Raw genomic sequence first — 14,320 nt, 5'->3', positions numbered from 1 at the left:
GGTACCTTTCCCAGCATGCACCATTCAGAAGGGAGGGCGAATACCCTGGTCGGGTCAACGGTACGATGGACGAGTACGGTGCTCACACAAAGGGTTAGCAACACGGACAGAGGGTACACGTGTTTTTGGGGAATGGAAACTCCTCTGAATTTGGGGAAAACGTGAACCCAGACCAGATTCTAACTCAGCAGGACATTCTTCATGCAGGGAGAAGTATCAAGTTCCCTTTATATCTTGTGCAGAGAAACTGCGAATTCTCTCATCCTTATGATAGTTAACACTCACAGCTTATTGATTTATGAGAAATAAAGGAATGAACTGAAATAAATGCCTACTGTTAATGCAAAGGCGTGTTAGGTGGCTCAAAGGCTTCATTTATTTTGCGCCGTCTGGGGTTTCCCAGCAAGATGGAATACGCTTGGAGAGTTGGGGCTTAATAGCTTTTCCTCATGGGCCGTTTTCGACATTGTATCAGTGAAGGCCGAATCGAGTTGGGACACGCTCAGACACGGAGGAGATTTGCACAGGTATGTCGCCGTGCAACCATACAATATGGGATTGATAACACAAGTTAATGCACTCATCTGTATTCTCGTCTATGGTGAATGTGTCCGCTTACAAACTGTCCTACAATACATCATAGTCCAAATGATCACGTCGCATCGATATGCGCATCGTTTTTTAGAAGTGAAAACACACAAGATTGTGGTGGAGACAATTGGTGGCTTCTTTCATCTGCGGCGTTGCAGCCGGAACACCAGCGGTGTTGTTAGCACCTGTGTCACAGAAGTCCTATTTAGCATAACTCCCGCTGCTGCCTGACACGGGCGGGACGTGATTAGTCGTATTTCTCCTCCGGTGTTTACAGATGAGGCATTAAAAAAAAAAAAAAAAAGAAGCCACTTTGCATTCGGACACATACGAAAACCAACGGCAGTCGCACGGCTCACTTTGTTGTCCTTAAAAGGATACAAGAGATATTTTTCTTTGTGTTCTTTCATATTTAAACGTGTGATATAAATGAGAAGTATTGCAGGTTAAATCCGTGGCAGGTGGATTGGAAGGTACATGGTGCGACAGTTTAGATAAATACCATCAATTGATGCATCGATGTTTAACCGATGTAACATTTCCACTAAAGCTTAAGAAAAGCACCTCGATGTGCTTTCAGCAAATTCCTACATTGACGTTCCTGTGTTGAAGGTCCTGTGAAGCCAGTAGCTCAAATTAAAAAAACAACATTCAATAATAAAGGTTGTTCAATGTTCTGCTGCAGTAAGAACGACACCTCTCCATGAGAATTTAGATATTTGCCCACCTATACCACAGAGCTAACCAATGATAGTTTGAAAAGCCGCTGTACGTTGAGTGGACCCTTGAAAGGCCGGGTGCGGGGAGGCGGCTGTTTGAAGCCGGTCTGAGCCGGCGGCGCAGCTGTGGCAAAGCACACACGCTGAGACAGAAAGACCGAGCCGAGAGGAGCCAGAGGATCCGCTGTTGTTGTCCCGCCTTTGTTTCCTTTGCCCTCCTCCCGCCGTCTTTTGCTCCATGGGAGAGCTGCGCGGGGCCTGCAGAGCGAGAACCTCAGAGCATCAATAATGGAGGAAAAAAAAAATTAAAAAAAGGGGGGGGGGCTGCCGGCATCGAGCACAGAAAAGAATGAGACGGTGGGACAACTTAATACCATTCAGCTACTAATTAACTAATTGAAAGACCAAAGTCTCCAAACCGGGGAGGACAAGTGACTGATTACGGCGCTTTGTGTCTGTGCAGAGGGAGCTCATCCGTTTTCCAACGAGGCCCACAGCGAGTGTGAAATCGTGTGGCTCAGGCCTGTATTTGTCAATGAGATCAATGCTCCCTCTTATTACCGGCGGCAACCAGGGCCCACGAGGGCCCGGGATTTATCGCCAACTTTTGTTCGCGCGTGGAAGGGTTTGACGGGCCGCCGGTGGTGAGTGGAGCCCGTGAGGTCAATCACATGAAGTTGTAAAATGAGACGTAAACCCACATTCATAAAAGGGCCCCCGAATGGAGGAAGACGGGGGAAACATGTAGAGCGGGGCGGCTTCAGTGGAAAGAAATGGACTCCATTTTAGTAAGTCCTCCTCTCCAGCTGTCAGCCCCGCTCCCCGTCCCAGGGGGGGTTGCCACGGTGACAGGAGGCCTGCATGTCTTGGGGGCGTCGTTTTGGTCAAAGGACCCCATTGTTCTTGTGTTAAGCCGTCTTCACTATGCCCGTCTGCCAGGGAAGGGGGCTTCACACCCCCCTCACACACACACACACACACACACACACACACACACACCTCGTATAGAGGTGCAGCAGCTTGACTGTGGACTCACAAAAAGAAAAAAAAGAAGCCCATTCAGGAAGTTACAGGTTGTAAAATCAGACGTTGAGACAAATGGCCGCTGTGGAGAAATGAAATGACGATGCTTTTACCAAATGATTCGCTCTCCTCACGATGGCAGCAGTCCCCGCGACTCTGATCTCCTCACAGATGTGAACTTGACGAATGTTGAAATGGCCGAGGGGCTGCAACGCCTCGGCTCCTCCAGCAGGGGGCAGAGGAGCCCCACGGCATCAGCCTGAGGAGGCAAAGTGGTGACGACGACCCTTCAGATTCATCCTCATCCTTCAAATTTTAGTACTTCAGAAAACCTCCCGTTTTCCTTCAGCCAAGTGTCTGGATGTAAAAAAAAATATTGATGACACTGTGACGGATGGATTACGGCCGCGCATCACTGCGGTGGCCCGTTTTCCAATGTGAGCAGTTTGAAACTCGTTGTGTTGGCGTTGCCTCCGCTTCTCTGACAGGCGGATGGAACCAGTGAGAAGCGGCTGATTTCCATCTCTTGACTGCTGGAATCGGGGGTCAGAGGTCCTTTCACTTGCAGACATTTGGCTGTGTGCTAAATGTAGACCAGGATGGTAATTTATGGAGCGACGCCTCCGTTTACGGCCAAAGGTCGCGGTTTATATGAAGGGGGGAAAAAAGCTGCCGTAAACCAGAACCGAACCGACCACACAGCTGGAATAGCACGCGTGTGGGGATTGTAGCCGTTTTTATTTCCCTGTTGAATTTCTTTTTAATGAGCTGAAATCATCCGTTTGAAATGAACACAATTTGATCAAATGATAGGTCTTTTACTGGGAACCAAGGCATTTAATCAGTATAAGAACAGCAAGGTACATCTTGACATTCCAGGGAAGTCACAGTGAACACAAGAACTGATTTATGTCGGTATAAAACAACGTGTAAAACAATTTCAATCTCCTTCACATTTTAAAAGCAATTCAATTAAAACATCAGATGATGCAATGGGATGGGGACCTCTTCTGGACATTTACCTGTATGTCAAGGTTTTAGATCTGGGGTGGTAAACAAACAAAACGAACCCCACTCCAGTAGCCACAAATAAACAGAATTGTTTGAGCGTATTAATTAGATTTTTGTATGTTTAAGACAATCACTCCCCCCCACGCCCCCTCCAATTACTATCCCATCATTATTATTCCTTCCTCCTGCTGCGTCTTGCATGACAGATGGTGGATGTCTTCGTCTATCTGCAATCGTAGATATCGACTCGGAGCTGCTTGAGCCAACGACTCTGGAGAGTGAGTCTCGACATGCAGTGCGATCACCAGCTGAGTGCTCGGGCATCGATCGGGAGGGGAGGGGGGGGGGGTCAGCGGAGATGATTGGGCTCAAGGGTTATTGACTGGCTACAAATGACTGGTCAGCTCTAATAATTCAAAGGGAACAAAGGCATCGATGTTCAAGGGAACACAAAACGATCCGCCGGCTCTTTGGGAAATGGTTTCAGCTAATCTGAAACAAACAGCATCAGTATGTATGAAGGAGTAACGTGTGTATGTGTGTGTGTGTGTGTGTGTACGTGTTGGCTATCCCGCTTTGTTATTAGTGCATGTAAAGTCTCACGAGGCGGCGTTTCCCTTGGGGAGGGCCGGTAGGACGGCTGGAGCAGCACTGAGCCGCCGGCCCCGGGTTTTCCGGCGGGACTCTTTATTGGAGTCGGGGGAGGTCCATGCCAGCCAAGCGAGGCCCACACTGCTGTTCCCGGCGCTGCCGTCGCCGCCGCCTTGCTCGGCGGCGCTCCGGTTCCTCAGGCTGCGGCGCACCGAGCGTTGCAGTCTGGCGGGCACCGGTTTGAACACGTCTTCAAAATTAAAGTCGGCCTGCCAGGGGGCGAGGTGGAAATCAGCGACGCCCGTCCCTTCCTGACCAACGGAGCTCGACTGGAGGTTCTCCTGCCGGCTCGCTGCCTGCTCTCCCTGCTCCGCCTCCGCCCTGTTCTCCCGCTCCCGTAGCGCCGCGGCGTCGACGGAGCCCCGGCGCGGCGTTCTCCGCCCCGACTGACTCAAAGTGTTGTCCGACTCTGCACCTGAAGCCGGGCAGTCGGCGCCGAGTGTCTCTGCAGGAATCACGGCATCGTGTTCGGCGTCGACCTTTCCCTGCTCCGGTTCGGAGCGGGTCAGCGGGGTTCTGCTCGACGCGTCTGGGTCGGTGGTGGTCTGCTCCTCACAGAGCTCCTCGGTGCTTCTGCCAGTCTGATCTAGGCTCTCCTCCCCGCGCAGGGCCTCATTAGGGACAGCAACCCTCCTCTTCTTCGCTCCATTCCGTTTGACCCTCGGCCCCGACTGCCTCCTGCCTTTCCTCAGCGGTTGTTTTTTACTGGAGTTGGGGGATGTGACCGGATCGCCGGAGAGCTTCTCCAAAGCGTTTGTTGCAGGGAGGTCGTCTGTTGCTGGAGGGTCGTCGGCACTTTGAGGGTTCGAGCCGGTCTCATGATTTGGGGCTGTAAGGGTGAGATGAAGAAAACGAAAACAGGGATATTCATTTCTACCGATCACTTCTGCCCTTACACTGTGTAAAGTGAACACACACACACACACACACACACACACACACACACACACACACACACACACACACACACACGTGCAGCTCTCACAGGGGATTTGCTGTGCTGCCTGAGACTGGAGGAGGGGCAACCTCTCAGTGATGGGGCTCAGGTTGGGGTTCTTGGAGGCGTAGGCCCGGGAGCCGTACAGGGAGCGGTCCACGTCCTTGTTCCACCGCCACTTCGCTGCAGAGTTCGTCTGCGGAAAGAGAACCGGCATCGTCGGGGAGGTTGGTATTGACGTGTGAGCGTAGACTGAAATGTAATAGCGCCTCACTACGTCATCCTCGATAAGTACATCAATTTAATGGGATTGTTTGCATGCAGGCTTTCTGTGGAGGACCGTGTAGGCGCCATGTCAGAAGCTGCGTATATTTGAATCCATCATCATAAATACATCATTAAAAAATGTACCTGTCTAAAAGGAGCAGAAGGCAGAATGACCCTACTCCACTTGATCGTGTCCAAATGTATTATGTACAGAGCCAGGCCTTTACGAGACGCACCCTTTCGTTTTCAGAGGGAATTGATTCCCATTGGGGTCGTCCTCAGATTACAAAGGTTCTGTGTAAGTGACACCTTCTGTTTTACCGCGGATCTCAAGAGTATTTACACACCTCTTTAATTAAACTTTCACCCGCATCTGGGGTCTGAAATGGCGAATAAAATCAAATTCACACTGAAACACGGCCCTGCCTGGGGACCAGCGGGAAAACAACTACAAAGAACACACAACAAGCTCTGCAGCGGCCCTGCTGCAACGCGAGCTACAGAAAGGCCAGCTACCGCTACTACAAGGCCAACAAGGCGTCTGAGGAATAAGGGAATTTATCGCTAATAACAAACTACCTGCAGTACTGGATACATACTGTGGTTAGTAAGAGGCACAAATCTGACTTTCCATTTGCCGCACTCAAAAGGGAGGGAGGGGGGGCCCACACACATTGTATACATAGTTCTCCCCAACTCGGGCAAGGTAAGATGCAGTCAGATTGCTATCAGCTCTGGGACTTTTCTTTCTGCCTGCCAGAAATAACATGTCTGCAGATGCCTCAATGGAGCAGAGTAAAGAGAAATCAAAGCGAGCAAACTCAGCCAACTCACCTTAATCCTCCCAGAGGCCGCCTTGGCAGCGGAGCGCGTCGACCTCTTCACAGGTTCACTCTCCTCGGGCAGCTGGTGGGAACACACAGTTGGCATGGAGATGGAGACACTGAATGATCGCCACACTTGCAAACACAAAGTTGATGTCCCTCGGATGTGATTTCGTTGAAATCCAGAGGAATTAAACAGCAGATTAAATTGGAGCATGTTATGACCCCCAAATTATTAAAAAAAAGACATGGCGTGTAAATAGAAATTTGCACGAGCTAATGGTGGTAGCAGACCTTTCTCTTTCGACCGGCGCAACCAGCTGGAGGCTCACTGCGAGCCGCCTGCTCTGGTCCTGGATGCTGCAGCAGGGGAGATTATGAAATCTCAGTTTATGAAATGAATTATTCACAGTAGGGGAATCTATCGAGGAAGGTAATAATCTGGTTATGAATGGAATAAAATGTGCAGCAACGTTGTAACACTAGATCTTGTGAACCCACAATGACCTATCCTATAGAAGTGGATCCGAAGACATGAGCTTTAATGATGGCAGACCTTTTTCCTTTGGTTTCTCGATCTGGCCGGAGCTTCCACCGGAGCTTCCACAGCGGCTTCATGATGGTTTTCCTTCTCTAGAAAGGGCGCCGGCTCATCCAGGGAATCCGCCGGGGAGATTGTGCTGGGACTGGTCTCAGACTCTGATGAAAAACGCACAATATTATGGCTGAAATTACATCTATTGAAGGACTGTCCGCTGTCTGTCATGGTTATTGATAACCAACACAGACATTGGTTTAATATTGCTGAATCCAAATGACAAAGGTCTTGTTGCCGTGGTTCAATATGTCCGTTTTTTGCACTTCCCCACACTCAATTATAATTGGGAAACTTGAGTTGTTTGAGCTCCACTTAAACCTAAATTCCATTCCAGTTGTATCTTGACACTCTCGATTCGGTCAGGAAACGGGAGCACATGAGATGAAGACAAAGTTAAGTGAAAATGAAAGGAAAAAAATGTGCAAGCATGATGGTATTTCACCTGTCAGAATCTGAGAAAGAAACTCCTCGTGGAAAGCAGCGTTTAAATTCACTGGCTGGTTTTCCAACGTGTATTCTGAAAAGTCAATAAATGGAAAGAGCGGTTAGCACTACAGAGTCCAACTGCATTCTACGGGAGACAATAGGCTATAACTGTCAGGTCAAACAAAGTATAATAATAATCAACCTGTGTCTCCCGTCTCTGCAGAGTCAATCTCCTCCATCAAAGGGAATGCAATCTACGAGAACAAAGAACCAAAACACAATGCTGAATGTGGTACACACTTAGTGTAGTGAACAGTTTGCCATATTCTGGAGGAAACATACAATTACTAAACAAGATACCTCATTTCAGAAATGCCTCCAGGTATAATCTAAAAGAATACTAAAGAATCATATTACTTTCACACGCACCAATGAACAGAAGACCAGATGCTTGTGAAAACATTGGACGTTTGCATCTGAGAGCAAATTAGACTTTTGTCCCCCAGCAGCCCTTGCAACATGTCATTGCCGGGTAAACGAGTAATTAATAACATTAATCATGGCCCTGATTTTGGGCATGGTGCGACACACTAACTAGGACCATGAATAATACTGTTTATTAACCCTGTGTTGACCCTTATTTGACATTGGTTCATGGTTATTTAAGAAACATTACCGTTCTTCCTCCGTCGCTGTCCTTGTCATCCTCTCCTGCTGACGCCACGCTGCGGTTGCGAGGCATCGCGAGGGTCGGCGACGCCCCGAACACGTCGAGGCCGCTGAGGTCCGGCCGTGCCTGTGTTGTTGTTCGTGGTTCACTCCTCTGTGGCGTCTTCAGCACCGAGCACAGCTGGAAGCTCCCACACGGCGTGGCCGCTCGGCCCGGCGTGCCCCCCTTCTTCAACGGCGTGCTGGGAGGCAGGTGCTTGTCAAAGAACTCAGGCGATAGCGGACCTCCGAAGCGCACGCTCTTTTTCTTTTCTCCTGCAAAGACGGGCAACCCTTCAATCGTTTACATTGGTCAGACCCTCATTACACAATGGAAGACTATGGCTATCAATACATTTATGGCTCAAGTTGAAGATACTGCTCGGCCAGTTAGACAAGCAAATAGCAGAAGAAAATTAAACTAGAAACAAATGCATGAGGAGATATGATTTACACAACTTTTATAGCTCAACTTGGAGGTTTTAATATACTGCATGTACAATTTAACGATACTAATTATCATGCAGTAAATATTTATCCAATAATTGAGAGGTTGCAGCTTATTGTACAACAGAAAATTCTCCCATGTTGGTCTTTTTTGTTTGGACCAACACTCCCCTCGCAGCTAAAACACATGATTTCTTGTGTCTTCCTAAAATAAGGGTAACTCTATCTCCTGGTGTTCAGCCTGGATACAGTGCACCAAGCGACCGCTCTACAGCAGCCTTAGCAGGGCTGAAGCGAGATAAAAGGTCAGTAGCTCTTGCACGGCCACAGAGAGCACTGTGTGTTTACCTGCGGGCTTCATCGCCAACAGAGAAGGAAAAGCGGCGATGTGGAAGAGGGAGGCCGCCCCCGCTGGTGGAGCGGCCGCACAATCATCGGGTGGTGGTCGGCCGAGGCTTTCAAGTTCAAAGAGATCGTCCTGTTGAGAGGGTTCATATGAGCCCCCCGTTCTGTTAAGAGTGGAGTTCAAGGGGCTTCACAGAGCTGGTGGTTCAACACGAGTTACCGTTAATGCAGGTTCAGTTTCATCTAATAAACTCACTGTAGGTTCCCCTTCTATTACTAGATTTTATACCTGAACCATCAGCACTGATCAAAGTGGCAAAAACGGCATTCATAATAGCTGGAATTGATCCATGTAGAAATGCACAGTTAGCATTAGCAGTAGCTTTACACAACAGCTACGGTTCATAAAAAGCTGTGAACCAGCAAATAGGAAAGTAGAGCGTTTTTTCCTCAAATGGAAGTAAGATGATGAGTGCTGAGGTAGAAAAAACAAGAACTTGGAAGTGGCATTTTATAACATTTCTAAAAAGGCTGCTTTCTGTTATGTGGCTGCAGTTAAGATGCATGTGATGGCGCCATGTTTGAGACGGAGGTGTTCTCACACTTACAAACCTAAAAATTGACTTGATTTCTTACGGAAATTGGTTTTGGTGTCAATTCAAATCTGCCTTTTCACAGGTCACCTGGTTCTAACGGTGTTTTCCGTGTGAAGTGTTAGTCATTCTGATGCTCACATCATCACAACGAGAAGGCATTTCAGTCATAGCAGAATCCCAAAAGTCCACATGAATTTCTCATGTGATCCACTCACTACTTCTGTGTGCACGTGTGCGTGTGTGTGTCTGGACCCGACCTGCTCGTCCATAGCAGGGGAACAAGTGTGGAGCTCAAGGTCGGTGTGAAGGGTCGGGGTTATGAGCACAGCGTGGTCCTCTTCCACAAGCTCACTGGATGGCAGCGGTCCTCGGGTCACAACCTGCTTCACTGCTTCTTCTTCTTCCTGCAGATGTGATCAAGGAAATCCCACCGTTTTATTCTGCTACACAGCACGGGAGCAAGAACACTACTACCAGGGATACAGGAAAGGATTTTTTAACAAACAGCTTTTTCAAACAAGACTAAAGTCTTCAAACTGGACATTGCATTTCCCGGAAAACAAGTAGAAGCTCTCAGTCAAAAGAAAAACAAAAAGATGTCATTATAAATAAATAAACCTCAATATGCAGCACTTAAATGAAACTTGGGTCGCATGAGAGGTTTCCTCCTATTTTGAATGCGTGCATTTAAAAAGTCCTGTAGCACAGAGATCCAACATTCATAGAGGAGTTAAAAATAAGAATAGGAAAGGATGCACCGGATGGGAAGTACATAGTACATTTAGTTCAATTATTAAGAGCAGTCACGGAAGTACATGGTCAGAGAAAGTGTACCTCCTGCTTGTTGAAACTCACGTGGAGGATAGGAGCGCTGGCCTCTCTAATCTCCACCTCACAGCCGTCGATTGGGGCCAGGCGCCCCCGCTTGCTGGGCATTGGCGTCATCGTTGGTGGGTGGTTCTCCTTTCCTCCATGATGGCTGTTCCTATCTGACGGAGGGAAAAAAAAAAACACCCATCGAAAAGTTATATAAACATACAAAAACAAATGGGACTTTGGGACCCCTCGGTTAAAGTGAGATTAAAGATCTCATATCAAATAAACAGATCATAAAGGCACTGCATGAAAAACAACTTTTGGAAGAAAAGAAAAAAACTTGATCAAAGCGATGGAGATAAACTCTCACCGCAGCAACAAAGCCCTCAGAAACCGGCCCATTTTAGAAGCTCAGAAGAATGTACTCATACTGTGCATCAATCTACAGCGAACGGTGCCTCCAGACATCACAAAGAAATCTCACTGGCATATCTCCTTTGTTAAGAAACAAAACTATTAATCTTGTGGCACGGAGGCGGCCTCACCAGACAGATAATCTCTTGTCTTGATGCATCCTCCAGTGTTGCTGTCCTGCCCTGGCATCGGATCACAGACCCCACTCTCTTCCACATCCATCAGGCTCTGGAAGGAGGCCATCTTCTGCCTCAGCGTGGAAGCGACCCGGGGAAGGAAGGGGCTACTTCTGACCAGCTGAGGGTTGAGAGAGCACAAACAAACATATCTGCTCAGTGATGCAGCTTGACAGGCTAAAGGCTTTTGAAATGACAGAATCACTGAGAGGCAGGACGTCTAACACAAACTGCTCACACACACACACAAACACACACAATATGGGGATATTACTTTTACAAATCGACTGTGCATCATCTAACAGCAGGTCTCATGCTTCGGATTAATCAGTCATTACTATTTAGACAAGATTAGGAATACATTTTACACAAAACGTATCCTTTTAAATGACATACTCATCACCTGCAGACTTGAGAATTTGTAGTTCTCTCGATAGTAGAAAATGCCAAAAGTCCAGAGAAACTTCTTAAACCACCTCTGCAGCATGATGCAATCCACTATCATAATATGCTCACTGTATTCCACATACGAATGCAGAGCTGCCATTTGAACCCTTTGCACAACCCATTGGTGCAAGAGAGCGGACTCGTGCCATTGGCTGCTCAATGCCCCCCTCTGCTCCTTCATTGGTCCTCAACATCCCATCCCATTCATTTTTGTCCAGTAGTCAGTAAAATGTATATGCATGATGAAAAACATGGAATGTTTCTCAAATGATCATGACTAAGAATATATTTTGATGAAATCTGAAACAGCATAAAAATATTAAGAAGTAAAGGCTTGTTCGTCTCTTGTTAGTCCAACTAAAGGAGACTGAAGCATTCTTTGGTTCGGGACATATTGAGCAGAGAATAATGCAGAACATTTTTTGAAATTGATGTTATTACGGAGTCAGCACATATGAACCAACACTAATATTTCCATTACAAAAGAAGCCAAGGAGAGACCAGCTTTTATGAAATACATAATGATTTGAGTGATACCGTCTATTCATTTGTATTATGTGGGAAGGCTACTTTCAAAGATCAAATGAGATACAGATTCAACTATCGAATACAACAGGCTCTCCTAAATTGGTCCTTGGAAAGCCACCAAATGCGCAATAAGATTGACTCCGATATGCTATTGATCAGAAAGCCCGTATGTGAATGTATACAGTAGACATAAGTGCAGCGATGGCAGTCCTCGTTTGCATTTGACAATGGACATTAGAAAGAAATATCTTTGCCTAAGGTGTGCCTCATCTTCAAGTACAGTATACTGTACATTTCATATTGATCACACAGCGCCAACCGAAAGCCTGCATACGGCCTCACACTTAAAAAAGGATGGAACAACTGTGCAACTATGCAGAAAATGCTCAAATGGATCCCGTGAAGGATCTCACCTCCAGAGTTTGGAAGGTAGAGGAGGTCTTCATCCTCTGTTGCGCCATGAAGCGGATGAGGGAGTTGGTCTCTGGGGAGCCGCGGGCACCAATGCTGGACTTCCGCCGTGACTTTATTTGTGCTAGACGAGATTTATCTGCAACAAGAGGAAGGAGAATGCATCTTCATTAGAAAAATGGCCAAATACAAACTTCCCCAGCAAGTTTCCGGCCTCTTATATCATGCATTTGTTGTGCTGATGACGGTTTTTGGTTGGACGCAGATTTAACACATGTTTACTTTTCGGATGGGTTTTAAATGCCAAATGATGCCGATTACGACGGACCCTAAAGTACACCGGCTGAACAAAGCGGTATGAATGCAAAGTAAATACTTATGTCAACGGAAAGCAAATGCAACTGCATTATAGAGTCTTCTCACCTTTGCCATTTGATAATGACGCTGGGGTGAAGCTCTTCACAGAGATGCCGAACTCACGAGGTGTGAGCTCGGAGAAATTCAAGGGGGCCGAGGTGTCATTTAAAACCGGAGGAGAGTCCTCTTCTGATGGGGACAACAGGTCATCGGCCTGATTTCCCTCGGCGTTCATCTCCGCGGTAGCCATCTGTGTAGACAATTAACTTGAATGAGGGAACATCGAATAACTCGAGAGCATCTTAACCACAGGAACATGTAACGAGTCGCTAACGTGAAAGACAACAGGGAGCCAATGACCGAGTCAACTCACCTTCGTTTAGTTTACACTTGTTGTAACAATCGGTCTAAACCTAATACGGAATGTCAGCAGGCTATATTACTTACGTCACACTTTGCCGTCAACTTAAAGTTGTCAAAGTGACGTTTCGCTGACTTTAGCAGCACGCTAGTAGAGTTAGCATCATCCCCAGTAGCACAAGTTAGCGATAGCTAGGTCACCGCTAAGACTCCCCTCAAGGGCCCTTACAGAATGAATAAGGACCAGAATAGTACGGTTTAACAACAGTGTAACAACTAAGGTGAACGTGAACACATTGCCAGAGAGGTAACTTTGTTATGGCCGACTATCACGGCCAAACAACGTTCATCGTTTCAAGCTAACGTTAATCAACACAAACGTTAGAGAGGGAGGGAGACAAAGATTCAAATTACGCTCCGTGCTAGAGCCGGCGGTGACGTATGGATCCCTCCGCGAAAAAACTCAACGTTTCCAAACAAACACTTAGACGATTTCAAAATACGCCACGCATTATTTTGTCTCGTTTCAAAACGTTTCAACGACGAGTGAAACGACATGAATCGTTCAAAAATAATGCCGATACTAACACAGGAACGGTATCGTTTGGAGGAACTAACTTCCGTATTTGAAAGAGAACGGAACTCGTTTAATATGAATTGGCCAATAGAAATTCCGGTAAGATACCACGTGGCCCCGGAAAGACCAGGCAGGCAGGCAGGCAGCCAGGTTGGATGAATGAATGAATGAAGAGATAGATAGATAGACAGACAGACAGACAGACAGATAGAAGTAGCTATCAGAATTTTCTTGCTGGAGGTTCTAGTTTCAACAGACTTAATCGAGCTGTAGTTTGTGATGATAATGTAATCAGCCTTATGTGACAGTATTTTCATTTGGTTAATATAATAGTTTGAAATAATTTAAAGCAAACTCAAAAATCCATCAATCAATAAGCCCAAACAGTTGGGAGAATTTGTGGTCTAGTCTTGGAAAGCTCTGCAAAGCCTGCCCACGCACGCCAGTCACAAGCAAACAGAGTTCCTTCTTTGGGAAGGTTTTGTGGCACAGCTGAGTACACTGAGATCAGATGCAACTGTGGGCCTCTTCCCACAGCTGGGACTGGGGACCACATGAAGCATGTGGCTTCTTCAATCGACGGAGGATGTTCATGTGCGGCAACAGGCTGGGCAAATAAAACAAGTCTAGACATTCACAGGTGAAATAAGCCTGAATGAATGAGTCCCTGCCCAAAAGGAGATGTCTAAAATTTAAATAAGGTAAAAGTCTTGTTGAATAAAAATGACCAACCCAATGATACATGTTGATACATTGCTTAGCATGCATTAACAGTCTTTACATTCTCAATTGTGAGTTATGAGGTTTCTGTATAGGCTTTTCAAACTTTCAAATGTACATTATCATTACGCTTCAATACCGTGGTATTGTTACATTAGCTATATTTCAAATGATCCTTCAGGATAACTTCATTTAAGGGGTAGAAGTACACATTAACACCACTCACCTTGTTCCAAATGTGTTGGTTTGAGCTCTCTTCAACTTTGATTTCAATTAACGGCCGCCATCATTAGGGTTGATATTGTCACAATATATTACTTCATTTGAGATATAGGAATTGGGGGCATTTTAAATGTTACGGCTTATTATTT

The 14,320-nt window shown here is 46.6% G+C and overlaps 1 protein-coding gene across 8 annotated transcripts; it reads right to left on the bottom strand.

Moving 5' to 3' along the window:
* Nucleotides 1–3,135: 3,135 nt before the first annotated feature.
* On the bottom strand, nucleotides 3,136–13,367 carry cdca2 (cell division cycle associated 2). 8 transcript variants are annotated; one of them, XM_040196133.2, is made up of 15 exons: nucleotides 12,666–13,367; nucleotides 12,359–12,542; nucleotides 11,938–12,074; nucleotides 10,505–10,670; nucleotides 9,978–10,132; nucleotides 9,401–9,547; nucleotides 8,551–8,680; nucleotides 7,724–8,031; nucleotides 7,250–7,301; nucleotides 7,064–7,138; nucleotides 6,580–6,722; nucleotides 6,318–6,383; nucleotides 6,034–6,105; nucleotides 4,981–5,128; nucleotides 3,136–4,824 (listed from the first exon to the last, which is right to left on the bottom strand). In XM_040196133.2, the coding sequence occupies exons 2-15, from the start codon at nucleotides 12,540–12,542 to the stop codon at nucleotides 3,944–3,946; spliced, it is 2,664 nt and encodes an 887-aa protein (XP_040052067.2). In that variant the 5' UTR covers nucleotides 12,666–13,367; the 3' UTR covers nucleotides 3,136–3,943. The 8 variants fall into 8 exon arrangements, with proteins under 8 accessions (XP_040052067.2, XP_040052069.2, XP_040052068.2 ...); XM_040196135.2 differs by having other exon boundaries at nucleotides 9,999–10,132; XM_040196134.2 differs by having other exon boundaries at nucleotides 12,740–13,290.
* Nucleotides 13,368–14,320: the final 953 nt, after the last annotated feature.

The sequence above is a fragment of the Gasterosteus aculeatus genome, chromosome 13 (assembly GCF_964276395.1).
Source record: "Gasterosteus aculeatus chromosome 13, fGasAcu3.hap1.1, whole genome shotgun sequence".
Taxonomy (NCBI): domain Eukaryota; kingdom Metazoa; phylum Chordata; class Actinopteri; order Perciformes; family Gasterosteidae; genus Gasterosteus; species Gasterosteus aculeatus.
This window is presented reverse-complemented; position numbering and strand designations above follow the sequence as displayed.